At 48.7% G+C, this 26872-nt stretch overlaps 1 protein-coding gene across 2 annotated transcripts in view; it reads right to left on the reverse strand.

Annotated features, from left to right (window-relative positions):
- Nucleotides 1-2183: 2183 nt before the first annotated feature.
- The window catches only part of arhgef12a (Rho guanine nucleotide exchange factor (GEF) 12a), a 48123-nt gene continuing 23434 nt past the window's right edge, over nucleotides 2184-26872 (reverse strand). Inside the window, exons 5-39 of one of the 2 annotated variants that reach the window (XM_061217121.1) lie at nucleotides 26804-26861; nucleotides 26075-26232; nucleotides 25857-25934; nucleotides 25625-25744; nucleotides 21233-21349; nucleotides 20648-20758; nucleotides 20458-20556; nucleotides 20070-20180; nucleotides 19677-19775; nucleotides 17896-17938; nucleotides 17629-17734; nucleotides 17387-17524; nucleotides 17240-17272; nucleotides 16609-16723; nucleotides 15687-15804; nucleotides 15115-15324; nucleotides 13336-13486; nucleotides 12515-12550; nucleotides 11862-12013; nucleotides 11005-11151; nucleotides 10692-10774; nucleotides 9346-9471; nucleotides 8904-9018; nucleotides 8185-8285; nucleotides 7962-8039; nucleotides 7773-7848; nucleotides 7512-7679; nucleotides 6347-6434; nucleotides 5779-5856; nucleotides 5492-5586; nucleotides 4608-4841; nucleotides 3456-3665; nucleotides 3117-3316; nucleotides 2835-2907; nucleotides 2184-2738 (exon numbers count right to left, since the gene is read on the reverse strand). In XM_061217121.1, the coding sequence (XP_061073105.1) occupies nucleotides 2728-2738; nucleotides 2835-2907; nucleotides 3117-3316; nucleotides 3456-3665; nucleotides 4608-4841; nucleotides 5492-5586; nucleotides 5779-5856; nucleotides 6347-6434; nucleotides 7512-7679; nucleotides 7773-7848; nucleotides 7962-8039; nucleotides 8185-8285; nucleotides 8904-9018; nucleotides 9346-9471; nucleotides 10692-10774; nucleotides 11005-11151; nucleotides 11862-12013; nucleotides 12515-12550; nucleotides 13336-13486; nucleotides 15115-15324; nucleotides 15687-15804; nucleotides 16609-16723; nucleotides 17240-17272; nucleotides 17387-17524; nucleotides 17629-17734; nucleotides 17896-17938; nucleotides 19677-19775; nucleotides 20070-20180; nucleotides 20458-20556; nucleotides 20648-20758; nucleotides 21233-21349; nucleotides 25625-25744; nucleotides 25857-25934; nucleotides 26075-26232; nucleotides 26804-26861 (3936 nt within the window). In that variant the 3' untranslated portion in view covers nucleotides 2184-2727. The remainder of the gene's footprint in view (nucleotides 2739-2834; nucleotides 2908-3116; nucleotides 3317-3455; nucleotides 3666-4607; nucleotides 4842-5491; nucleotides 5587-5778; nucleotides 5857-6346; nucleotides 6435-7511; nucleotides 7680-7772; nucleotides 7849-7961; nucleotides 8040-8184; nucleotides 8286-8903; nucleotides 9019-9345; nucleotides 9472-10691; nucleotides 10775-11004; nucleotides 11152-11861; nucleotides 12014-12514; nucleotides 12551-13335; nucleotides 13487-15114; nucleotides 15325-15686; nucleotides 15805-16608; nucleotides 16724-17239; nucleotides 17273-17386; nucleotides 17525-17628; nucleotides 17735-17895; nucleotides 17939-19676; nucleotides 19776-20069; nucleotides 20181-20457; nucleotides 20557-20647; nucleotides 20759-21232; nucleotides 21350-25624; nucleotides 25745-25856; nucleotides 25935-26074; nucleotides 26233-26803; nucleotides 26862-26872) is intronic. The other variant, XM_061217122.1, reaches the window with a different exon arrangement.

The raw sequence follows: 26872 nt of genomic DNA on the forward strand, positions 1-26872 counted from the left end.
AAAATAAGTGATTGGAATGAGCCATTGAACTGTAATATAACTGGAAGTGATACAACAACAGTGAAATGGCACTTTTGCCATGGCTCAGTTTTTTCTCTGATTGTCTTGTGAACAAGGCCAAGCTGTCCCTTTTGCAGATTGAAATGGCTGCCTTTGTATGGTACACCCATTGAAGTGTATAACAGGAAAGGAAACATGGTTAAGTAGTTCCATTCGAGCCCATTCAATTCTTCCTCAAGTGGCACCACCGCAAGATGCCATGGCATAGAAATAGAATTACTAAGGAGCCTTCCATTCATTTTCTGAGTGTAGTCTAAAATCATCATACCCACTCTCCAGTGTGAATAAGAGCCCCAGAACTCACATTGCAGTCATAAAAACTTTTTACAAGGGTCAAATTATTTTCTAGGCTGAACCAAAAAGAAAGAGATCATGAAAAATCACTGAATCAATGTGATGAGTAAACGATAAGCAAACTGATCTCATCTGAGCTAAACAAGCTAGCCAGCTATTAACTTACAGCTAACCAGCTTGCTGGCTACTTCTCAGCTAACAGTTATGAGATTTCAGTATTTGCAGTGGACACCCTTATGTACAGGCACACAGCCCCTATCTGGATGCTCATACACAGCTGTATATTTACTAAACAACTCAAACCACTACGCATGTACGCAAACCTGCAACCTGCAGATATTGTCTTGCAGACCTGGAAAATCCTAAATTCAGTCCTCTTCAGCTGCAATGTAAATGCTAGGAATGAAGTTGCTTTAACATCAAGCATATTTAACATTTGAAGATCTGAACATTTTTATTGCTCAATTTTAGTTACCTCATTATTGGACACATATCCAAAAAAAATCTTATTTTCCCTTCACTTTGATTCATTTTCAGTTTCAGGCTTTCAAAAGTAAATACAAAACAGGACATTAATATGTACTGTATGTATATTTATATTAATTTACATTAATTTGTCTAGAACACATCAGAATTATATACATATTTCACCAACTTTTATTCCATTTTACTCTTGGCGATTTGTTAAAATCATGATCATATGATAGTTATGAAAGAAAAACAATACAAAATAACCAAAAAAGTATTTTTTTTTTATCAGTTTAAGAGATGCAGTGTTGGTCATAATTGAACAATTTGTACAAGCAAACGTCCCCAAAGCTTCCTTCCCCTCCCCCCCCCCCCCCCAAAGTATCTGCATGCTTATACGGTCTGTAACTTAACATTTTATTCAGTGTCAACAAAATGTCTTCAAATGGGCATGATCTCTAGTCTGGAGATTTGAGTCAGTCTACCTTGCTTCTTTTTCGGTTTCAAAGCCATAACACTGTTCCCAAAATGGAGTCCCTCCCCACCCCTGCAGCTGTGAGAGTGAACAGATCCTTAGAGGCCTATACAGTAACAAGGAGTAGCACATCCCAATCCAAACACACCCATAATAAATCTATATAAATACTTGTTAATTCAGCAATTGTAAGCAGGCAGCTCCATCTTGGTTACAGCATCAACCTGTAAGCAGGCAGCTCCATCATGGTTACAGCACCAACCTGTGGCTACGATCCGCAACTTCAAATCAACCCAGGTACCACTAATGCAAGGTTAATAGAATGAAAAGGCCATTGGAGCAGGTGAAATGGCCCTGAGGCACCAGGAAAACACCATGGAAATGTTCTGAGATGCGACTCCAATGCAAACAGAGGCACCAGGCGCAGGAACTCTTGGAAGGTTTACCTGCTAAAGGTATTTAGACGGCAGCAATAATACCAAGACGCATGGGACGCCAGAAATTCATGAATTTCTTTGTACTGTAATACTACACTTCAATACTCTTCACTGGGACTTGATCGGCCGCATCAGGCTGATATGTTAAAACAAACGCAGGCTGAAGATTGGTGAAGGGGAAATAATACTCGTCTGTCCATTATGAGAGCAACAGACTAATCGTGTGCATCACTGGCAGTTGAGGCCCGGTACTTCAGTAAGTGCTCTGAAGCCTGAGGCCACTTTTACAAGACCTTAAAAGGTGGTTATGGTTCTGAATTTCCACATTTTCTTGCATATAAAAGCCTGAACATCTTAGCAACACATTTGTTTTTTTTTTTCATTACAACTGAGAAACAAAACATTATTATCATTGTTATCATAATTTTTTTTTTTTTTTTTTAAAGATGTTCTTTTGTTGAAGTTTGCTCTATTACTCAAAGTGTGTGTATTGAAGGCCAACCACACTATTGCAGCTGTTCCATGTTGCTGCATACACTCCTCCAAGCTGCAGAGGGCGCTGTGGGTGCTCCACCCCCAGAGGAGGTGGCCAGGGGATCCACAGGTAGAAGCATGCAAGTGACGTGGGGAATACTTACAAGAACCACAGGAGAAAAAAAATCAAATAAATACATCTTGGGGTAAAAAAAACAAAAAAACATAGCTAAATACATAAAAATATCTTTCTTCTGGCTTTGTGCGTCATATATATCCTAAACACACAGTTTTATACATTTTGGTACAGTCTTCTCGCTTCTTTGCGAAGAACGGCCGAGGGAGTAGGGGGGCCAGGTGTGGGGCAGCCCGTCTTCCCTGATTGGCTGGAGCCGATGGAGGAGGGGCAGTAAGGCGGCTCCACCAATCAGCCGTCAAGCTGCGGCAGAGGAGGGGCCAGTGCCCTGTTCCCCCCGTCTTCCCTCTTGGTCAGATGCAATGGCTGGCAGTTCCTTCCTGCTAACTCTTTCCTGGGGGAGACACGACAAACACAGTCACTAAGGCACAGCCAATAAGGCACAGGGCACAGTGTTCTCTCCCACAGGACCCACAACACCCCTCCGTACCTCTGTTATCCTCCGTTTCAGCAGTTTCTCTCACCTGCCTTTGGTATAGTTCATTATACTTGGTCTCCACTTCCTGAAACACAAAAAGCCATCTCAGCCATCACAACTCCCATCTGCCCCAGGTTTCCTGTTAAGACGGTCGGCTCTGTGTATCCTTGTGGATAAGATGCTTTATGCTTTAAGGCTGGCAAATTTTACCGGAGGGCACTCTGCTGGTGCACAACACACTAGAATGTATTTATGGAGGGCAACACAAACCCTGTGGGCATCATGTGACCTCACCTTTAGGTGCTGCAGGTTGGCCTGCAGGAGGCGCAGGTGCGTCAGGACCTGCCGGCTGAAGGTGGGGGCGCCCCCTGGCTGCGCGGCCGAGGAGAGCAGCTTCTTCATGTCAATCCCAGAATCCCCCGCTGCGCCCCGCTCCTTCCCTCCGACCTCGTCGTCAGTGCTGCTCTCGCCCGAGCCCTCCAGCACCAGGTAGCCTGCGGAGAGAGGCAGGCCTGAATATGACTGGCCCCAGGCCAGTACAGAGAGCCGCAGCGCCGTCTGCTGAGACCGGTGCAGCAGCAGCACACTGGCCTCAGGTCAGTCGCTCCGGTAAGAGAAGTAACGGCTGCTTACTGTAGTCCTCCGAGGCCTCAAAGTAGCCGGTGTCCCCCGCGGAGTGGTCCTGGAGCGACTCGTCCCGACCGTTCTCTGGGGACCCGGGCGGGGCTGCGGCGGGGACCGCAGCGGTCCGCAGAGACGTGGTCCTCTGGAGACGACCGCCCGCCTGCCGCGCCCCCCTCCACCAGCCCTCCTGCGCCAGGAGCAGCTGCTTCAGCGCCGCCACTGCCAGAGATAGTCAGAGAGACACGGTTACAGAGACACGGTCAGAGAGACACAGTTACAGAGACACGGTCAGAGAGACACGGTCACAGAGACACGGTCAGAGAGACACGGTTACAGAGACACAGTCAGAGAGACACTGCCACAGAGACACGGTCAGAGAGACACTGCCACAGAGACACGGTCAGAGAGACACTGCCACAGAGACACGGTCAGAGAGACACTGTTACAGAGATACGGTCAGAGAGACACGGTTACAAAGCGCACAGGGACTTGTATGAGAGTAGTGCACTAAAATACATCTGGTGCAATGGTTTTGATGCAGCAGTAATTTAGTAGTCAGTATATTATCATAAAGCAGCAGTTAGCACAGCTTAGCAGCTGTGGTGCTGTGGCAGTTACATTGGGCCCATTCTATTGTCATTTTGACGTTACAGTAATGTAGTTTATTTGTTATGAGGCTGCGGTTATGTTGCGGTTGGTTAAAGGCCAACACACATCAGCATTCTCTTCCTGGTTTATAGCCTCGTTCTCTTCCTGGTTTTAGTGTCTAAAACCCCCACAAAACGTTTGCAAAGAGCAGTGATGTAGGGTATTTAAAAAGTCCCTAACCCTGCCCCAACAGTCCAATTCCCCCTCCCCCTCCTGTGGTCAGCTCTCCCTGCTAACATTTAGCAACGTCATCCGATAATCATGCAAAAACATAGGTCATGTCACATGGGAAATCATTTTATAAACAGCTCAGGGAAATAAGCAGTTAAGACCCTAATATATGCATACTTCTACCACAATTGGCAATCTACCACTCCAGGATAACAAAAAAGCTGATAAGAAAAGTGTGTGGGCCTTTAAGTGGCCAAGCTTATAGCATGCTTAGTGTAGTGCAGCAGTGACATATCCATGGAGGTAGTGTTCATGGTCAGGCTGTGATGATGTCAGGCTTACAGGTCTTTAACGCTTCCTCAGCTCTGGAGGGGGGGAGGCTGAAGGGGTTGGTTTCATCATCACCGATGGCGAGGCCCTGACGTGATCCCCGCTTCAGGAAGGGAAGTCTGTCGGCCAGCTCCGAGTTCAGGAACGCCGCCTGCCCTTCCTCTGAATCTTCCTCTTCTTCAAAGGGGTTGGACCCTGGGGGAGGGGCCTGTTTTAGCCTGGGGGACGATGTGCTGCCATCTCTCTCTGCATAGCCATTAAAATCAATCAAACAAGTCAGTCAAACAAGTCAGTCAAACAAGTCAGTCAAACAAGTCAGTCAAACAAGTCAGTCAAACAAGTCAGTCAAACAAGTCAGTCAAACAAGTCAAAGTCAGTCAGTCAGTTAGTTACAGTCAGTCAGTTAGTTACTTTCAGTCAGTCAGTTAAAGTGAGTTAAGTCAGTCACATCATTATCACACTTTACTCTAGGGCTGCACGATATATTGCATAGATAAACACATTGCGAAAGATTGCTTGAACTGCGAACAGAATTGATTTAAATTGATGTTCTGTGAAATTGTTTCGCTGTTCATGAACAATTTGTTGAATAAAAGCACGTTGGAAATAATGAATACACATTTTTTTATTTTTCTTATTCAGTGGGCAAAGGCTATATTTGTTGTTTGCAGTCCATGTTAACAGTGTACCTAAAGCAGAAATATATTAGAACTGTACAAACTTCAATATTTGTTCATTGCAAGTCATATCGTCATTGCAATATTGAACAACGTTATCGCATATTTACCTCATATCTCAATTTGCAAACATTTTATCATTGCATTATGAGAAAGTGGAAAAAGCAGATAAAAATGATGATGCAGGCACTGTGTGTAGAGGTTTGAGGACGCAGTGACCTGGGGACTGAACACTTCCGGTTGAGTTGCGGTCGGGGTCTTTGTTGAGCCTGGGCACCGCACTGTTCATAATCTCCATGGCCTCCCTCTCACCACTGGAACAGATTCCACCAAACAAACAATCCACTTACTGAACATTTTAAATCCCTGAAGCTTTTCATTTTCTATCCAGCACCTGGCCTACGAAGGTTTGGATGAGCTCACAGTTACTGCCTGTATTCCAACAAACAAAATCAAACAGAAACATCTACGCAACACACAACACCCCTTAAGAGACATCAACTCACTCTGGCTGAGGTAAAAGTATGTCGTTGTGTTCTTTGGACTTCATGTAGTCTGCCCGTTGCGTGATCTGACTATGCCACCTGGTGGTACAAGGATGACACAGTTCCACAGTATTAGCAGAGCCGACAGGGGTTTTGGCTTTGGTTGAGAAAATTGAGAGAATTTTGCAGGGTTTTAATAAGGGCTCAAAGCAATAGTATAGCAGTCATTTTGACTGGTTGAAAAGGTATATGCTCGAGAGAACTATGTGGCACTCATGGGAATTTACGGTTGTTACACTTGAACTGAAAGGGCTAAAGACCTTGTATTCAATTACATTTTATTTTATTTGTATAGCACTTCTCACAGAGGACTGTCACAAAGACGCTTTTCAGAGTAAAAAGCCCCCAGGCTTAAAAACCCTTAAAAAAAGGGTATGTGTTAAATAAATAATAATAATAATAATAATAATAATAATTGTATTTATTTTCAAACCCTCAAGAGAAACCCTCAAACAGTGGCAAGAAATCACTTGTAGATGGGAGGAAATGAGGGACCGCGTGAGGGACCAGGACCGTGCGAGAGACTCACGTTCTCTGCTCAGACACGGTCTGCGCCATCAGCTCGTAGATCTGCGCTCCATTGTCCGACATGGAGATCACAAAGAACGACTTGTTATCTGAGGAGAGAGAACGGGGTTCGGTGAACAGGAGTCAAACGATTTACAGGTTCTGAAAATGCCCCACCTGACGTACGTTCAAGACGACAGACATTCACGGTGAACTAGGTTTGCAGCAAACAGATACTGTTGAACGATTTTAAAACACCGTCTTAATACAAATGGACACAACTTCGGTCTAAATATGCGAGCTGGCTGATTAGCTGCTAGCACTGGGGCAGACAAAGGTAAGAACAAACATTACATCGATTAAAGTGCACAGCCAAATAATTGTCTGTTGTTCTCTCGAGGTCTTCCGATGGGGCAGCCATCTTTGTTCGCCATTTTTCAAACTGTTAGCTTACATTAGAACAGAAAAACGCTTAGACACCTTGGCAAACGTTAGCTAACGTTATAACAGAAACACGTTTGCGCATGTTGGCGAACGTTAGCTAACGTTAGAACAGAAACACTGTTGCGCATGTTGGCGAACATTAACAAGCGTTAGCCGTGGTGAAGGCATTTCTGCAGAGGCGCAGACACAGGACACGCTAGCGTTAGCCGTGGTGAAGGCGTTTCTGCGGAGGCGCAGACACAGGACACGTTAGCGTTAGCCGTGGTGAAGGCGTTTCTGCGGAGGCGCAGACACAGGACACATTAGCGTTAGCCGTGGTGAAGGCGTTTCTGCAGAGGCGCAGACACAGGACACGTTAGCGTTAGCCGTGGTGAAGGCGTTTCTGCAGAGGCGCAGACACAGGACACGCTAGCGTTAGCCGTGGTGAAGGCGTTTCTCAGAGGCACAGCGTTAGCCGTGGTGAAGGCGTTTCTCAGAGGCGCAGCGTTAGCCGTGGTGAAGGCGTTTCTGCAGAGGCGCAGACACAGGACACGCTAGCGTTAGCCGTGGTGAAGGCGTTTCTCAGAGGCACAGCGTTAGCCGTGGTGAAGGCGTTTCTCAGAGGCGCAGCGTTAGCCGTGGTGAAGGCGTTTCTCAGAGGCGCAGCGTTAGCCGTGGTGAAGGCGTTTCTCAGAGGCGCAGCGTTAGCCGTGGTGAAGGCGTTTCTCAGAGGCGCAGACACAGGACACGCTAGCGCGGCTCACCGGTGGCGACGGAGCGCACCAGCACGGTGCTGAGCCTGATGATGGGGCTGTAGATGTGTCGGGTGTCGGCCGTGCCCGGCAGGTTCTTGCTGTGGCACTTGAGGATGAGGCGCTCGTCCTGCTTCTGCAGCAGCACCAGGATGTCCTCCAGCAGCAGCGTGTACAGCTCTGTGTGGAGAGAGGGAACACCACGCGTTCAACACCCACACCCACGCTCACGCCCATCAGATGTGCATGTGTAGGTGAACATGTGGAACAGACCTATCGTCTTGTCTTTGTTGACTTTCCAGGAGAGGGGGCCCTCGTGCACCATCTTCTTCTTGGTCAGATCCAGGCTCTGTAGAAAAGAGGAGGTGTTGACACCAGGACTGTGTACAAGCTAACACACAGTCTTCGTCCCACGTGGCTCAGTAACACACAGGGTTAGTCCCATGTGGCTCAGTAACACACCTTAAGCTCAGCGATCATGGGGTGCTCATTCTGCTTCAGGGAGGACAGGTCCAGCCGTCTCTGGTAATCCTCCAGCCTCTGCAATAAAGACAAGTGAATATAAACATGCACATAAACAAGAATATAAATCTCAGTGTGAGGATCTCCTGTACCCTGTAACTGCTGTCCATGAGGCTGAGCTCAATGTCTCAGTGTGAGGAGGGAGCACACAGCACCTGCTTACCTGCTTATTCTCAGCCTCCTTCACAGCCTGGTTCACATAGTTGAGGATCTTTTTACAGCATTCCCCTGCCCTCTTCACCTTCTCCTTCTCCTCTGCATCGTCTGTCAATCACAGACACACGCCAGAACGTAAGACTAAACCCATTTCCTGTGAGCAGACCATTCATTACACACTTATAACTGAAAACACTAATGACACCGCATTCAGACTATGGATGTAACAGAGAATGGAGGAAGGGTTAAGTGGATGTGTTAAATGACTCCTGCGCTCAGGAGGGCAGAGATAACGACCTCATTATCAGGGAGCACAGCGCCTCTGAAGATCCCTGCAGAAATCTCCCAGCTCGCATCAGCGCACATTTCTCCAGCAGGAGCTCGATGCGTCTGGAGCAGTGGGAGTCTCCAGAGTTCAGACTCTACGGCCGGCTGATCAATTAGGGCATCCCGGCTACTGTGGTGCACCGCGGCGGGTGGCCCTTTACCCACAATGCACTGAGCCGTGCCCGACTGAGCGGAAGACTGCAGAGGGACAGGATTTCAGCTACGTTTCTATGAGGAGCAGCACTTAGCCGCGGGTGTTTGTGGATATGCTACGGATCACGGTTTGGGTCAATTGAAAATTTTTACAAATCGATTCCTATTTAATTTGCTGTTCATCACTATAGGAGGCAGAGGGGGGTTAATGGATCAGGGGTAGGGGTTAGGGTCAGGGCTGGGTACCTGTGTACTTGGCGATATTCTCCAGCAGAAGTGGGTACTTGGTGAGTCTCTGCATCTCCACTGGAATCATGTCCTTCAGCTGCAATCTCCGACACACGGGATTGCTCTCTGCCTCCTACGCACACACGCACACACACACAGTTACACCGACACCTACATAGAGTAATACACATGAACACACATGGCTACCATCTGCCTGCAACACACAGGCAAAGTTAATCTCCAAAAAATACAGCGATACGAACATGCAACAGCAAGCCTGAGCCCGTATTCATCACTATCTCAGATAACCAGGAATCATCAGTCCTCTACTCCCAGGGCCCACATGACTAATGCACCGTGATTCACCCTGATATTTATCAAGCCTAAGTGTTCATATTTGTCCAAATATGAGCAAAGTGACTGTGGCCCAGCTGAACGCCTGCGTCCCTCTCTCTCTCACCTGCATGGAGGAGGAGAAGCGGGCGTCCTTCTTCTGCCGGCTCTTGATGATCTCCAGGGCGAAGGGCTGGTTGCTGCAGAAGGTGCCGACGGCTCGCTTGATCTTCTCCTCCTCGCCCCCACTGAACTGGAAAAGAGCGGGCCGTATCGGGGTCAGTCACCGAGGCGACACAGCACCCAGGGTGCACTGCTTCTGTGGCGGTGTCGGATGGGGGGGGGGGGCGCTCTACTTTCTGAAACACCTGCAGGAGCTCTGCATAGAGGAGCGCACGCCACTCTGTCCCCCTAAACCAGGGATCAGCAGCTCACGGTCCTTGAGGGCCAAGGACTGTTGCCATTCAGTGGCAGTATTTACCCGGGAGAAAAGAGAACCAGGTCTGGATTCGAATTTCAGGGGCACAGTTGATGATAACTGCCCTGAATTATTCACTAACCCTTTGAAGAGCAGTTTATTTTGCCACATGTACGTTCAAGACGGCGCACATTCGTGGCCAACTATGTTTACAGCAAACCGGTACTGTTGAATGATTTTTAATGAACATTCTATTTCTTTCACCGCCAACACCTTTTTAATATGAATGGACATAACTTAGGTCCAACGATGCCAGCCGTCTGATTAGCTGCTTAGCAGGGATTTCTTTTTTAAAAGGCAAGATATTACAAAAGGCAAGATATTACAAAAGGCAAGATATTACAAATATTACGTTGATTAAAAGTGCATTAGAGCAAATGATCTTCAACTTTTGTTCTCTCTGCCTCATCCCAGTAGGCAGCCATTCTTGCCCACCACACACTACCTTTTCAAACTATTAGCTAATGTTAGCAACGAACAGAAAAAATAATGTTCACACTAGCTAAACTTTAGGACACTATGACACTGGCTCATGAGACCAGCAGAGCTAGCTTTGCATGCTGCTATAACAGCTCCTCAAAAACATTGTAATTAACCTTGTGTGATTAAACCCATGTCTGATACACACAGATCATATGCATTTGGACATTTCAGCCCACCTCAGGGCATGCCTGTTCTGTGTGGATAATGTGATTCTCCGGTAGACAGTTGGTGAACTAGCTCCCTACCACACTGTTCATCAATACCGCTAATTACCCAGTCAAAGCATGTTGGGCTCCTACGTGAGAGTTGGGCTTGCCCTATATAAAGTTATTGAGGTCCCTCATCAAATGTCAGCTGAATTTGGTTCTCTTCCAGATTCAATTACGATATTCATAACTCTCATCAAAAGTGCACAGCGCCTGGGGCAAGAAAACGGAGACTGTCCACAGTATAGACACTAGAGCATGTGCCTGGATAACTCTGGTGTGATCTGCACTTCCACACACTCCTACCCAGGACAGCAGGTCTTCTCCTATGGGGCCAATCACAGTCTCGCTCTTCTTCCGTATCGTGGTCATCTGCTCTGCGATAGACCCTGCGGAAGGGAGGAAAGGGTATTCCAGTGAATGGGTTGCTATGCAATGAGGTCAGTGAATGACAGTGTACAATGACAAGGTCGGTATGTGCCAGTGTAAGGGTTCCCAAACTTTTTTCTGATGCGACCCCAAATAAATGTTCAGTACACAGTGTATGTTAATGTATAGAGAGTAGGTTGGTATGTAGGCAAGTGAGTCTCAGTCAGGTGCATAGGTCCGTAGGCTGTACCGTGCAGTTGGACAATCTCCTCGAGGTTGGTGAAGATGCGTTTGATGTCCACAGGGGGCAGTATGGCGTCTCTGGTCATCTTCTGATAGAAGACGCTGTCCATCACTTTCAGCATGCGCAGGTGAGCACGCTCAGTGTAGAACAGCTCTGTGGACACAGACAAACTTCATCAGCAAACACACTCACAGGCGCTTTCAGCACATTAGAAGCTCCTCAAACACACACTCACACACTCACACACAGTAATGCTAACATACTGGCTTGTTCAGGCTAGATGAAAAGCATCACTATAAACTCATAACTCAGTCATGCTTCCTACTGCTCCCCTAGCTTATCAGCAGGCACCAGACCGACCCATAATGCACCACCGCTCATGCATTACCTCACCGTTACACATAATAAATACTGCATTATTTCACTCATACACAACCGTTATATCACAGTGCACACAGAACAAGCTGTGCATGACTCATTCGTGGGCTAGATTACAGTTCAGTCGTCTGAAGCCTACTCGTACATTACACGTCCACTAGGTGGTGCTACAGAGCTGTCCATAAGCCACATTATGATGAATTATGAGATATTCACTCACTCCAGCGAGGAACAAAACAGAACAAATTATATAAAATCTGAGGCGTATAATAAAGTGCGCTGCAATCACACCAAACACCCAATTACCGACATCACTCATAAACCACTTAATCACTTTCAGCCAATATAACAAATCCGATCAACAGCCATCGCAGCATTTCCTTCTGTGCAAAGGCACTTGTGCGTATATCTGATGTGCAGGCATATGTGATGGCATCAGCACACAGCTGAGTGTTAAGGGAGGGTCAGGGGTCAGGGGGCTTCACCGTTGATGACTTCCTGTCTCTTGATCTCGTGGGGCGTCAGGCTGGCCAGCACCTCCCTGCCCACCAGCTGCTGCCAGTTCGGAGGGTCCTGCTCTGAGTCCCGCTCCTGATCATCCTCACTCTGCTGCTCCGCTGGACACGTGCCATCCGTCCTGAGAGAGAGAGTGTGAGAGAGTGAGTGTGAGAGAGAGTGGGAGAGAGAGAGAGAGTGGGAGTAGGGGGGGAGAGAGAGAGAGAGAGAGAGAGAGAGAGAGTGGGAGTAGGGGGAGGGGGAGAGAGAGAGAGAGAGAGAGAGAGTGGGAGAGAGAGGGAGTGAAAAAGAGGGAGAGAGAGGGGAGGGAGATGGGGAAGAGAGAATACGGGAGAGTAAGAGAGCGAGAAGATGGGAGATGGAAAGAGATTGAGAAAGGGAGCGAGATGGGGAGAGGGAAAGAGAGAGTAAGAGAAAGGGAGAGCGAGAGAGGGAAGAGGAAAAGAGGGAGAGAGAGAGGGAGTAAGAGATGGAGAGAGGAGGGATATCATCTGATATTTGCAGTAGTGACTGCAGTTGCACCTCCTCATGGAGGCCCAGAGGGGCCGGGAGGAGCAGCACTACCCCACACAGACACACAGACACCTCCCAGGCCAGGAGCAGGTAAACACACTTCACTCACCGTCTGAGGGACCTGGGAGTCCCACCCTCCACGGCCCTGCGAGAGACACAGAGGAGAGCTGAGTGTACTGAGGAGAACAGGATAAAGCACACACAGATCCCTACAGCTCAGGCCCCTGTGCCTTCAGTAGGGAAGGGGGGCTGTTTTTGGAGGTTATTCAGGAAAATAATGGGGCTGTTGCACCTTAAAGCCTGTTACATGCCACATACACAGGTGGCAGCCTGGGATAACCTCCTGTAGTTGGAGCGTGCAGCTTTGGATCAGAAAGGATGACTGCGTTTTTGTACATCATTTAGCTCCTCCAATGGTAATGCTAGGAATTGCAGCACACTTTTATTTCGCGTTACAAAAATTGGGCTGCACATTTCATCATGTGAGGATGAGAGAAATGCCCTTGGCTTTGCTCCTTGCGTCACTGCACACGTAGCTTGTGTAGAGCATGTAATAGGCATGAAAGTCACATTACAGACAATAAGGGTCAACAGATCTCCTCCAAAAGATCCAAAATACTAAAAGAGAAAGATGAGTCTCTCAGCTCAAGGTCTGTGACTTCATTTATAAACATTTAAAAAGGTACTTGAAGAAATGTGAAATACGTAAAAGGCCAGACTGGGCTTATTGGACCAATAGGGGTATAGCCTCGCAGTACACAAACATCATGGTTCAGCAAGTAACCTGATAGGTAGAGTGGCAGCAATATACAGGTGACGAGCTATATTTCATAGGGAAAATAGTGGCACCACAGGTGCATTGTTTGGGGCCCGACCTGCGCTGAAGAGGAGAGTATCCTGGGAAAAGTGCGTCTGTGAAGCCGGGCTCACCTGTCGCTCTCCCGCTCGTCCTCGGGGAGCTGGTCCAGGCTGCAGGGGCTGAAGTCGAACAGGGTGCTGGGGGTGTGAGCCGCGCTGTCCTGGGTGTCCCCGCTGCTCGAGCCCTCGCTCAGCTTGGGGAAGAATGAGGAGGGCGTGAGGCCTGGGGGGGGGGTGGAACATGTCAAATCAGTTATGTTACAAGGCACACGGTCAGCTGGAACTAACTCAGAGCAAAGGCAAAAACATTACTGCAGACGTGTGTGTGTGTGTGTGTGTGTGTGTGTGAGAGAACATACAGGCCAGTGTACGTGTGTATGCATGCGTGTGGATGTGGAGGCATGTGAATGTGTGTATGTGTGCGCGTGTGAATGCGTGTATGTGTGTGCGTGTATGTGTACGCGTGTGAATGCGTGTATGTGTGTGTGAATGCGTGTGTGTGTGTGTGAATGCGTGTGTGCGTGTGAATGCATGCATGTGTGTGTGAATGCGTGTGTGTACGCGTGTGAATGCCTGTATGTGTGTGCGTGTATGTGTGTGCGTGTATGTGTGTGCGTGTGAATGCGTGTATGTGTGTGCGTGTGAATGCGTGTATGTGTGTGCGTGTGAATGCGTGTATGTGTGTGTGCGTGTGAATGCGTGTGTGTGTGTGCGTGTGAATGCGTGTATGTCTGTGCGTGTGAATGCGTGTATGTGTGTGCGTGTGAATGCGTGTATGTGTGTGCGTGTGAATGCGTGTATGTGTGTGCGTGTGAATGCGTGTATGTGTGCGTGTGAATGCGTGTATGTGCGCGTGTGAATGTGTGTATGTGTGCGTGTATGTGTGCATGTGTATGCGTGTGTGTGTGCGTGTATGTGTGTATGTGCGCGTGTGTATGCGCGCGTGTGTATGCGTGTATGTGCGCGTGTGTATGCGTGTATGTGTGCGTGTATGCGTGTATGTGTGCGTGTGTATGCGTGTATGTGTGCGTGTGAATGCGTTTGTGTGCGTGTGAATGCGTGTGTGTGCGTGTGAATGCGTGTATGTGTGAATGCGTGTGTGTGCGTGTGAATGCGTGTATGTGTGAATGCGTGTATGTGTGTGCGTGTGAATGCGTGTATGTGTATGCGTGTAAATGTGTGTATGCGCGTGTATGTGTATGCGTGTGTATGAGTGTATGTGTATGCGCGTGTATGTGTATGCGTGTGTATGAGTGTATGTGTGTGTATGTGTGTGTATGCGTGTGTATGCGCGTGTATGTGCGTGTGTATATGCGTGTATGTGTGTATGTGTGCGTGTGAATGCGTGTATGTGTATGCGTGTGAATGTGTGAATGCGTGTATGTGTATGCGCGCGTGTGTGTGCGTGTGAATGCGTGTATGTGTATGCGTGTGAATGTGTGAATGCGTGTATGTGTATGCGCGTGTATGTGTGTGCGTGTGAATGCGTGTATGTGTATGCGTGTGAATGCGTGTATGTGTATGCGCGTGTATGTGTGTGCGTGTGAATGCGTGTATGTGTGTGCGTGTGAATGCGTGTATGTGAATGCGTGTATGTGTATGCGCGTGTGAATGCGTATATGTGTATGCGCGTGTATGTGTGTATGTGTATGCGCGTGTGAATGCGTGTATGTGTATGCGCGTGTATGTGTATGCGCGAGTATGTGTGTATGTGTATGCGCGTGTATGTGTGTGCGTGTGAATGCGTGTATGTGACTGCATGTGAATGCGTGTATGTGTATGCGCGTGTATGTGTGACTGCGTGTATGTGTGTGCGTGTGAATGCGTGTATGCGCGTGTATGTGTACTCACCCGTGTCGGGGTCTCTGGCCGCTCCATCAGAGCTCAGGCTGGCCGTGATGCTGTGTGTGGGGGAGGTGGTGAGGGCGGGGGTGAAGGGCAGGTCCGAGCCCTCGCTGGATTGGCTCCCGCGGATGCGCGCTGCTTCTGGGGGCTCGGGCGTGGACAGGGCCGGCTGGGACAGCTGCTTCGGCGGCCGCTGCTTCCCTGTCTCCATGGCGGCTGCAGAGACCAGACCAGCGAGAGGTCACACGGCGGCTAGCCCACCGACGCACACACTGGTCACGAGCACAGTCATAAATCTGCTGGCTGCGGACACACACACACACACACACACACACACACACACACACACACACACAGTAGGCTAATAGTCATTAAATGCTGTGGAATCCATGCAGGAAAGGGTGGCGCTGCTGAGGAATCCACAAACAGTAATGGCGCTGTAATATGGAGTGGTTTCCTACAAACAGCCTCAGGCCTGCGCTAACATTAGCATCTGCTCGGTGTGCTGAGAGCGTACGGGTGGAGTGCTGGGACTTCCCAGGTTTTAAAGGTGATGAGATGCCGTGAGCAGAACTCACCGGGGGCGGAGTCCATGCGACTGGTTCGCCGTGGAGGGCCTCCGAGGATGTTGGGAAACCGAGGCTTTTTAACTTTCTCCTCCCCCTCCTTTTCTGTCTTTACGCCCTTCTGAATGCCCTAAAGGAGAGACAAGAGTGCGTCAGAGGAGTGTGTGTGCGCGTGTGTGGTATGTGCATGTATGGTGTGTGTGTGTGTGTGTGGTATGTGCATGTATGGTGTGTGTGTGTGTGTGTGGTATGTGCGTGTGTGTCTGTATGCATGGTATGTGCATATATGGTGTGTGTGTGTGTGTGTGTGTGTGGGGTATGCGCATGTACGTAGCGCGTGCGTGCGTGTGCATGTGCGTGTGTGTGTGTGTGTATAGTATGTGTGCATGTACAGAGTGTGTGTGTGTGTGTGTGTGTGTGTGTGTGCGCGTGCATGTGCGTATAGCATGTGTGCATGTACAGAGTGTGCGTGTGTGTGTGTATGTGTGCCTGTGTGCCTGTGTGTATGTGTGTGTGCGTGTATAGTATGTGTGCATGTACAGCGTGTGTGTGTGCGCGTGTGTATATGTGTATGTGTGCGCGCGTGTGCGTGCGCGTGTATAGTATGTGTGCATGTACAGAGAGTGTGTGTGTGTGTGCGTGCGCATAGTATAGTATGTGTGCATGTACAGAGAGTGTGTGTGTGTGCGTGCGCATAGTATAGTATGTGTGCATGTACAGAGTGTGTGTGTGTGTGTGCGCGCATAGTATAGTATGTGTGCATGTACAGAGTGTGTGCGTGTATGTGTGTGTGTATGCGTGCGTGTGTGTGTATGCGTGTGTGTGTGCGTGTGTGCGTGTGTGTGTATGTGCGTGCGTGCATAGTGTGTGTATGTGCGTGCGTGTATAGTGTGTGTGTGTGTGTGTGCGTGCGTGTATAGTGTATGTGCAGTACCATTATCTTGGGGAGGAAGTTGATGCGGACACGTTTGTGCTCCAGGCTGCGGGGCTCCTTCACCTTCACACCCAGGTGCTTCATGTAGGTCAGGATCACAAACTGCATGGTGGTGCTGGGGGGACCGCAGGGAACACAAGGGAAAACATTTTCGCTAATATAAATTATGTCTCTATTAGGAACATATGCAAATTACCCCATGCATAATTAAGCACAAATGTATATTCATTACAACCCAATCCCCCCCCTTAGTGGATGAAGAGTTTGCTTTTCTGTTTCAATGTGAGAAATGACTGAACAGCTGGTCATTTGCAGAGAAATAATGTGTTTTATTGATGTTAAATTTGGTAGCTATATCCATGCGGTGGGAAAGACTTGCTTAGGAATGTAATTTAGAGAAAATTGGTGCTCGATAAACTTGATGTGACTGCAATAAAATCAGCTACTTAGTTTTTTTTTTTTTTTTTTTTGATCATTGTTCCATATGTTTCATGAAACTACAGTAGCTGTAGAAGCTAAATATCCTAATCACAAGATTGCCATATCCAGCCAAAATGGCCCTTTTGACCTGTGGTAGCTCCAGCACCCTCATCTCACAGTCACACACAACACTGCACACAACCTCACTTACCACTTCTCTTCTTCTGAGGGGGACGATGTCAACCTGGAACACAACACAGAGACATTTTCAGCTCACAGAGATGGAGAGAGAGAGAGAGAGAGAGAGAGAGAGAGAGAGAGAGAGACTGAGTGAGAGATGGAGAGATGGGAGACTTACAGCACGTCCTCGATCTTGGAGACGATCTGTTCTGCACAGGAGCGCTCTCTGTCCAGCGCTGCCCGGTCTCGACCCTGCTCTGCATCCAGCCTGTTCAGCTCCACGTCCGCTAGAGTCAGCCCCATACTGCGCTTCTGCCTGCACAACGGCACACACACACATACATTACACACACACCCATTACACAGACACACACACTGCTCACCTCCTTATCTTTCCTGGAAGGGGGGCGGCTGTCTCACCTGAAGTCCTCCAGGTGCTTCTGGATGTCAGGGAGCAGGACGTCCTGCATCAGCTGCACATACTGCCTGAGTAACTCCTCTGGAATGACCTCGGGCTTCCGACGCTCTGCACACACACACACACACACACACACACACACACACACACACACACAACGCCGTTACAGGTTGTACTTTTCCAGGGCTTGTGGCCGAGGTTTGCCCAGCCTTTGGATACGGCACATAGGGTTTAAGCATGTACAAGCTACATCCCTGCTGGCTGCTTACCCAGGTCAGAGGAGATGGACTCAGGCACCGCCACCTTCAGGTTCTGCACACACAAACAGCAGGTGATGTTAGAACTGTTCCATCAAACCGTTTCTGGATCCTCTCTGGAACTGAGCTCTACTCAGTGAACATTGAAGAGAGTGAAACCTACATAGTGATGGGTTATGTAGCTTGTAGAAATGTGGTACGTTGAGGTTGCGTTGTGGTAGGTTATGTAGCTTGTAGAAATGTGGTAGGTTGAGGTTGCGTTGTGGTAGGTTATGTAGCTTGTAGAAATGTGGTAGGGCGGTATGTTGAGGTTGTGTTGTGGTAGGTTATGTAGCTTATAGGAAATGTAGCTTGTAGAAATGTGGTACGTTGAGGTTGCGTTGTGGTAGGTTATGTAGCTTGTAGAAATGTGGTAGGTTGAGGTTGCGTTGTGGTAGGTTATGTAGCTTGTAGAAATGTGGTAGGGCGGTATGTTGAGGTTGTGTTGTGGTAGGTTATGTAGCTTATAGGAAATGTAGCTTATAGGAAATGTGGTAGGTTGAGGTTGTGTTGTGGTAGGTTATGTAGCTTATAGGAAGTGTGGTAGGTTGAGGTTGTTTTGTGGTAGGTTATGTAGCTTACAGGAAGTGTGGTAGGTTGAGGTTGTTTTGTGGTAGGTTATGTAGCTTGAAGGAAATGCGATAGGTTGACGTTGTGTTGTTGTAAGTTATTTAGCTTGTAGGAAGTGTGATAGATTAAGGTTGTGTTGTGGTAGGTTATGTAGCTTATAGGAAATGTGGTAGGTTGAGGTTGTGTTGTGGTAGGTTATGTAGCTTGTAGAAATGTGGTAGGTTGAGGTTGCGTTGTGGTAGGTTATGTAGCTTATAGGAAGTGTGGTAGGTTGAGGTTGTGTTGTGGTAGGTTATGTAGCTTGTAGAAATGTGATAGGTTGAGGTTGCGTTGTGGTAGGTTATGTAGCTTGTAGAAATGTGGTAGGGCGGTATGTTGAGGTTGTGTTGTGGTAGGTTATGTAGCTTATAGGAAATGTAGCTTATAGGAAATGTGGTAGGTTGAGGTTGTGTTGTGGTAGGTTATGTAGCTTATAGGAAGTGTGGTAGGTTGAGGTTGTTTTGTGGTAGGTTATGTAGCTTACAGGAAGTGTGGTAGGTTGAGGTTGTTTTGTGGTAGGTTATGTAGCTTGAAGGAAATGCGATAGGTTGACGTTGTGTTGTTGTAAGTTATTTAGCTTGTAGGAAGTGTGATAGATTAAGGTTGTGTTGTGGTAGGTTATGTAGCTTATAGGAAATGTGGTAGGTTGAGGTTGTGTTGTGGTAGGTTATGTAGCTTGTAGAAATGTGGTAGGTTGAGGTTGCGTTGTGGTAGGTTATGTAGCTTATAGGAAGTGTGGTAGGTTGAGGTTGTGTTGTGGTAGGTTATGTAGCTTGTAGAAATGTGATAGGTTGAGGTTGTGTTGTGGTAGGTTATGTAGCTTATAGGAAATGTGGTAGGTTGAGGTTGTGTTGTGGTAGGTTATGTAGCTTGAAGGAAATGCGATAGGTTGACGTTGTGTTGTTGTAAGTTATTTAGCTTGTAGGAAGTGTGATCGATTAAGGTTGTGTTGTGGTAGGTTATGTAGCTTATAGGAAATGCGGTAGGTTGAGGTTGTGTTGTGGTAGGTTATGTAGCTTGTAGGAAGTGTGGTAGGTTGAGGTATTGTTGTGGTAGATTATGTAGCTTGTAGGAAGTGTGATAGATTGAGCTTGTGTTGTGGTAGGTCATGTAGCTTGTAGGAAGTGTCGTAGGTTGATACTCACTGCTGCTCGGTCCATAAAGAAGGTGTTGAGGTCTGTGAATATGCGGCGTGTATCTTTGGAGCTGGTCTGTTTGCACAGCTCAGCATACAGGTAGCACAGCTGAGGACAGAGTGCAGTCGCGTTATTAAATGTGACTACAGCCTACTCCTGTATGTGCTGAGGGGAACTAGACCTCCAGCATAGCAGTACAGAAGAATGGGGAAGTAAAACATGCTCAGCTCAAGTATGTGTGTTAGCAATTGGGTGCTCAATCACAAAAAATTGCAGAAAAAACTGACAGCACACATTAGAAAACAAAGACGTTATTCCATAAATGCATGAAGGATGAATGTAAGGTAGTAAGATGGTAAGGTAGAACATAATACACGCAATTAAATGAATGAAAAATCTTACCAGAGGGGCAGGGTCAAACTGTGAGACCACGTGATGCAGAAAGACAGCCAGGTGTGCGGGGCGAACCTTCAGCAGCTCCATGTTCTGAAAGCAGCTGTACTGGCCGTTTACCTACGAGGTGTCCACCAATTACATTACAACCATTGAACAGACACTTTATCTAAAAGGGACATACAGTTGATTAGACTAAGCAGGGGCCAATCCCACCCGGACCAAAAGGGTCCAGGGGTTATTGCTCAAGGACGCATCTTATTATGGCTACACTCGGTCTTGAACCACCAAACTTCCAGTTCCCAGGATCTAAGCTGCTCCTATGTGCTGACATAATGCTGGTCTGAGGCGGGAGAAGCCTTCACACCGTAGGGCGACAGGCTAACGGGTGCTATACCTGCTCCTGCTCCCCGTCGAAGTACTCGTCCTCGGCAGCGATGATCTGCGGGACGTGTCGAGGAGTCGGGCTTCCCAGATGGGGCGAGGCCGAGGAGTTCTGCCGCGGGAGAGAAGGGTTTAATGAGGCCGAGTGACAGGGGGTCACGTGACTGCATGCCGTTTGCAGTGCGTTCTGGGCCGTCACTCACCAGTTTGGGCGTGTCCCCCGCGTCGGGGGAGTGGCAGTTGAGGCTGTCCCTGGGCACGGTCTTTGGGCTCTGGGCGGAGTCTCTTTGGGTATCCGAGAGACCGTGTGAGACCTGCAGCAGAACAGCAGCCGCACGAGTTACCCAGCCCGTCACACAGTCTAACCCGAGGAGGCCGACTCCAAAAACACACACAAGCGCAGAGTTTCTGCCACAAACACAGCACGACTATCCAAACATAAAAGGCCACAAGGGTACGGAGACGAACAAAACGCAAACGCATGCAAAATAATACCACAGAACTGTGCGCACAAAACACCAGACGATACAGTACCACACAAAACATTACAGACAACGCTTTGACACCAGAGGACTGAAACACGAGTGTCCCGACACACAAATTCACTGAGGAAACATGACGTCACTCAACCGCACTCAAACAAACGTAAGTGCACAAGGCAACCGGCACAAACACAGCATCACCAACTGACAGGAGGAAACCATCTCTCACAACAGTGCCAAGCCAGCAGGCCTGAGAGAGCAACTCCAGACAGACAGACAGGGTGTGCGATGCGAGGCAGTACTGACAGGGGGCGCTGTGCTGCTGGTCCAGGGCCCGTCTGTGCTGCTGAGGCCCCGCAGGCGGAGCTGCTGGTCCGGCTGGCCCACGCTGCCCTCCTCCACCTCCCCGAGGGGCGCCCCGTCCTGAAAGCCCCACAGCGTCAGAGCAGCACCCCACACTCAGCCCTGAACACTGCAGCACCCCACACTCAGCCCTGAACACTGCAGCACCCCACACTCAGCCCTGAACACTGCAGCACCCCACACTCAGCCCTGAACACGGCAGCACCCCACACTCAGCCCTGAACACTGCAGCACCCCACACTCAGCCCTGAACACTGCAGCACCCCACACTCAGCCCTGAACACTGCAGCACCTCACACTCAGCCCTGAACACTGCAGCACCCCACACTCAGCCCTGAACACTGCAGCACCTCACACTCAGCCCTGAACACTGCAGCACCCCACACTCAGCCCTGAACACTGCAGCACCCCACACTCAGCCCTGAACACTGCAGCACCCCACACTCAGCCCTGAACACTGCAGCACCTCACACTCAGCCCTGAACACTGCAGCACCTCACACTCAGCCCTGAACACTGCAGCACCCCACACTCAGCCCTGAACACTGCAGCACCCCACACTCAGCCCTGAACACTGCAGCACCCCACACTCAGCCCTGAACACTGCAGCACCCCACACTCAGCCCTGAACACTGCAGCACCCCACACTCAGCCCTGAACACTGCAGCACCCCACACTCAGCCCTGAACACTGCAGCACCCCACACTCAGCCCTGAACACTGCAGCACCCCACACTCAGCCCTGAACACTGCAGCACCCCACACTCAGCCCTGAACACTGCAGCACCCCACAGCAACTTAACACCATAACCAGCACAGCCCACACCAACTCATAACCTCCACAGCCAGAACTCACCAATTTCTGTAATCTGATCTCTGTATCCAAAACTCACACACCATCACCTCCCAAACCAACTCCAAGCCACTCCCTGAACAAACTCTGACACCCCAAACCTAGTGACCTAGATGCACCCCAAACACACCATCCTCTCAAACCAAAACTCCAATACGTTTACTAGAGACATAAGCAGTCTGTACAGACTGGCATTGCGGGAAAGATCACAGTACATGTACCATTTGTAGCGTATGTGGTGTATGTCACATGAGCAAAATGTCCAAAACATGGTCTGTGTGTAGAGCGCCAAGTGAGCAGTTGCTTGACTACTAATCAGGGTGGGGCGCCAACCAAAACCCCCAACCAGTGTTTAAATAGCTGCGTTTCCTGTAATCATATTTAAGACGCATGGCTACTTAATCCACAAACTTATACTTTAAAGCTGAAAGATGTACACATCCCATTTTGCACAAAGATATCCATTAAAGGTCCTACAGTCCACAAATTCCCTCATTCATAGTCCACTCCAATGCTCAGATAATGGAAACATCAATTGTTGTTACATCAACAGCCACATCAGTCAGCCAGACAAACCCCCATTCATCCATGCCTTATGTAGCACGTATGAGTCCGGAGTGTGAGAGTCCGGAGTGCGAGAGTCCGGAGTGTGTGAGTCCGGAGTGTGAGAGTCCGGAGTGTGTGAGTCCGGAGTGTGTGAGTCCGGAGTCCGGAGTGTGAGAGTCCGGAGTCCGGAGTGTGAGAGTCCGGAGTGTGTGAGTCCGGAGTGTGAGAGTCCGGAGTGTGAGAGTCCGGAGTGTGTGAGTCCGGAGTGCGTGAGTCCGGAGTGTGAGAGTCCGGAGTGCGAGAGTCCGGAGTGTGTGAGTCCGGAGTGTGAGAGTCCGGAGTGTGAGAGTCCGGAGTGTGTGAGTCCGGAGTGTGCGAGTCCGGAGTGTGAGAGTCCGGAGTGTGTGAGTCCGGAGTCCGGAGTGTGAGAGTCCGGAGTCCGGAGTGTGAGAGTCCGGAGTGTGTGAGTCCGGAGTGCGTGAGTCCGGAGTGCGAGAGTCCGGAGTGCGAGAGTCCGGAGTGCGAGAGTCCGGAGTGTGTGAGTCCGGAGTGTGTGAGTCCGGAGTGTGTGAGTCCGGAGTCCGGAGTGTGAGAGTCCGGAGTGTGTGAGTCCGGAGTGTGAGAGTCCGGAGTGTGTGAGTCCGGAGTGTGTGAGTCCGGAGTGTGAGAGTCCGGAGTGTGAGAGTCCGGAGTGTGAGAGTCCGGAGTGTGAGAGTCCGGAGTGTGAGAGTCCGGAGTGCGTGAGTCCGGAGTGCGTGAGTCCGGAGTCCGGAGTGTGAGAGTCCGGAGTGTGAGAGTCCGGAGTGCGTGAGTCCGGAGTGTGAGAGTCCGGAGTGCGTGAGTCCGGAGTGCGGAGTGTGTGAGTCCAGAGTGTGTGAGTCCAGAGTGTGTGAGTCCAGAGTGTGTGAGTCCAGAGTGTGTGAGTCCAGAGTGTGTGAGTCCAGAGTGTGTGAGTCCAGAGTGTGTGAGTCCAGAGTGTGTGAGTCCAGAGTGTGTGAGTGGCATGTGAAGTGACGAGAAAAAGTGAACTCTGTATTCAAGTATAAATTTGTCGTAAAATATTGTCTGATATTCATCAAGTCCAAGTTACAACAACTACAATACAATTTGTTCTAACCAATAACACAAAAAGTATTGTATTATTCTTATTCATATTGAATACATCATTGAAACAGTATAGGTTGGAAAAAGGATGTGAAGCCCCAGGCTAATGACTTGAACAAATGTTACTTGGAGTCAGAACCTGGAGTCCAATCAATGAAATGAGATTGAAAGTAGCTCTTACCCACACCTCCACTCACAAAAAACACTCAAACATTTTGAGTTTGCCATTCACTAGAAGCATCTGCTGATGTGAACCATACCTTGTAAAAAAGATCTCAGTCGACCTACAATCAAGAATTGTTTATTTGCATAATGATGGAAAGGGTTATAAAGTAATCACAAAGTTATAATATTCATCAGTCTACAGTTAGACAAACTGTCAAAATATGGAGACCATTTACTCTGGCTACTCTCCCTAGAAGTGGGCACCCAGCCAAGATGACTCCAAAGGCACAACGCAGAATGCTCAATGAGGTACACAAGAACCCTAGAGTAACAGCCAAAGGCTGCCAAAGCCAAACATCTCTGTTCATCTACTATACACAAAATATCAAACAGCCATGGTGTCCATGGCAGGACGCCACAGAGGAAACTGCTGCTCTCCAAAAACGTGTTCAATAAAGACATGTCAGATTATTACATTATTGGCATTTGGCAGACGCTCTTATCCAGAGCGACGTACAGTTGATTAGACTAAGCAGGAGACAATCCTCCCCTGGAGCAATTCAGGGTTAAGGGCCTTGCTCAGGGGCCCAACGGCTGTGCAGATCTTATTGTGGCTACAGCGGGATTAGAACCACCGACCTTGCCTCTCCCAGTCATTTACCTTAACCACTACGCTACAGGCCGCCCTACAATTATAATTGTTGTGTGTCATTAGCTTCAGTACATTGTGTTTGTCTATACTTGTGACTTCACATTTTATGACCAATTAATGCAGAAAACCAGGAAATTTCAAAGGGTTCACATACTTTTTCTTACCACTGTACATATGGCATGTAGCATGTAAATCGTGTGTTGTAGGTAAAGCATCTGTGGTGTGTGCTGCACATGTAGCATGTAGAATGGGCTGTATGTTCATGGTGTGCAGCCTGTAGAATGGGCTGTATGTTCATGGCATGTAGCGTGTGCAGCCTGTAGAATGGGCTGTATGGTCAGGTAGCGTGTGCAGCCTGTAGAATGGGCTGTATGGTCATGTAGCGTGTGCAGCCTGTAGAATGGGCTGTATGGTCAGGTAGCGTGTGCAGCCTGTATAATGGGCTGTATGGTCATGTAGCGTGTGCAGCCTGTAGAATGGGCTGTATGGTCATGTAGCGTGTGCAGCCTGTAGAATGGGCTGTATGGTCATGTAGCGTGTGCAGCCTGTAGAATGGGCTGTATGGTCATGTAGCGTGTGCAGCCTGTAGAATGGGCTGTATGGTCATGTAGCGTGTGCAGCCTGTAGAATGGGCTGTATGTTCATGGCATGTAGCGTGTGCAGCCTGTAGAATGGGCTGTATGGTCATGTAGCGTGTGCAGCCTGTAGAATGGGCTGTATGGTCATGTAGCGTGTGCAGCCTGTAGAATGGGCTGTATGGTCATGTAGCGTGTGCAGCCTGTCGAATGGGCTGTATGGTCATGTAGCGTGTGTAGCCTGTAGAATGGGCTGTATGTTCATGGCATGTAGCGTGTGCAGCCTGTAGAATGGGCTGTATGGTCATGTAGCGTGTGCAGCCTGTATAATGGGCTGTATGGTCATGTAGCGTGTGCAGCCTGTAGAATGGGCTGTATGGTCATGTAGCGTGTGCAGCCTGTAGAATGTGCTGTATGTTCATGGTACGTAGCGTGTGTTTACCTGTCCTCCTCCCATGGCCTTGCTGAGCTGGCTCTGCAGCTGGGGAATGCGTTTGTTCGCCTCCTGGATCTCCTTCAGGAGCTTAGGGCTGGGGTTCCTGCTGTACTCCTCCTTCGTCAACTGGAAGGAGAGAGGAAGGAACATTTCAAACACCTTCATCTGTAGAGCCACAGGTGCACACTGATAAAGCCTGTTTATTGAGCCACAGTTAAACAGTTAAAGTTAGACTAACCTGTAGGTCTCTCTGCTCCTTAAACAGCATCTTCTGCAAAATGTCCACCTTCTGGCTGTACACAGCGCTGTTGTCTTCCTGCAGGTGACACGTGGGGAGAGTAACGTGAGAGGCGGTAAGGGAGGGCTCTACAACAGTGAGAGTGGTGGGAGAGACTGGATGGACAGGCCGGATGAAAGGGTGAGGAGAGGGCACTCAGGGAGCACTGCAGTACCTACCCAAGCTGGCCGGGGGGAGGTGAACCGCTCCTCTGCTGGCTGCCCTGGGGAGTTTGGGGAGGCGAGAAAGGATCCCCCCTCCCCGTCCCCACCAGCCAGGGGAATGTGGGCAACCCCCGGGGGCCGCCCCAGAACTGTGAGGGCCACATAGGAGCCGGCTGGAAAAGACAGGACATTGATGACTGAAAACGTCCTCATTTGATGCAGAGATTGTTACATATACATAGCAGATGCAGCTAACCAAAACAGTAGATTTACATGAAAACAAACTATATTGAATTTTTCAGCATGCACTCGCATCAGACTAATCACTCACAAAGAATTCCAATGGCAATATTACACTATTCCATTTCTGTTCTCATAATAAGTTCGCATAATGCGCAATTTCAGTTTCACCTTACTGTTCATATCTGCTGTTAAATACACTTATGCGTTTAATTTGCAGTTGATTATAGCAGCCTCTAAGACAGCAGAATTGAATCATTTGAAGTAAAGAACTGACTGATATGTACCTAATAAATACGTTTATTATTCTGTGTTCTGCTCATTGACTGAAAGCAGACTCGTAGCGGTTGCATACAGAAGCAGTCATGTCAGGCTATTTGTTGCAATTCTCTTACAGCTTTGATTCTGTGCTCGCTCTGTATTCAACTGCTCCAACAGCAGCATTCACTAAACAATCATAGCAAAACATTGCACAAAGCCACACATTATTTACACAGTACTTACATTTGATCAACTTCACAACTTCTACATGGTTTGAATGCGTTACTAAGGTCCCGTTCACCTGAAATACAA

The sequence above is a fragment of the Conger conger genome, chromosome 13, assembly GCF_963514075.1.
Source record: "Conger conger chromosome 13, fConCon1.1, whole genome shotgun sequence".
NCBI lineage: Eukaryota > Metazoa > Chordata > Actinopteri > Anguilliformes > Congridae > Conger > Conger conger.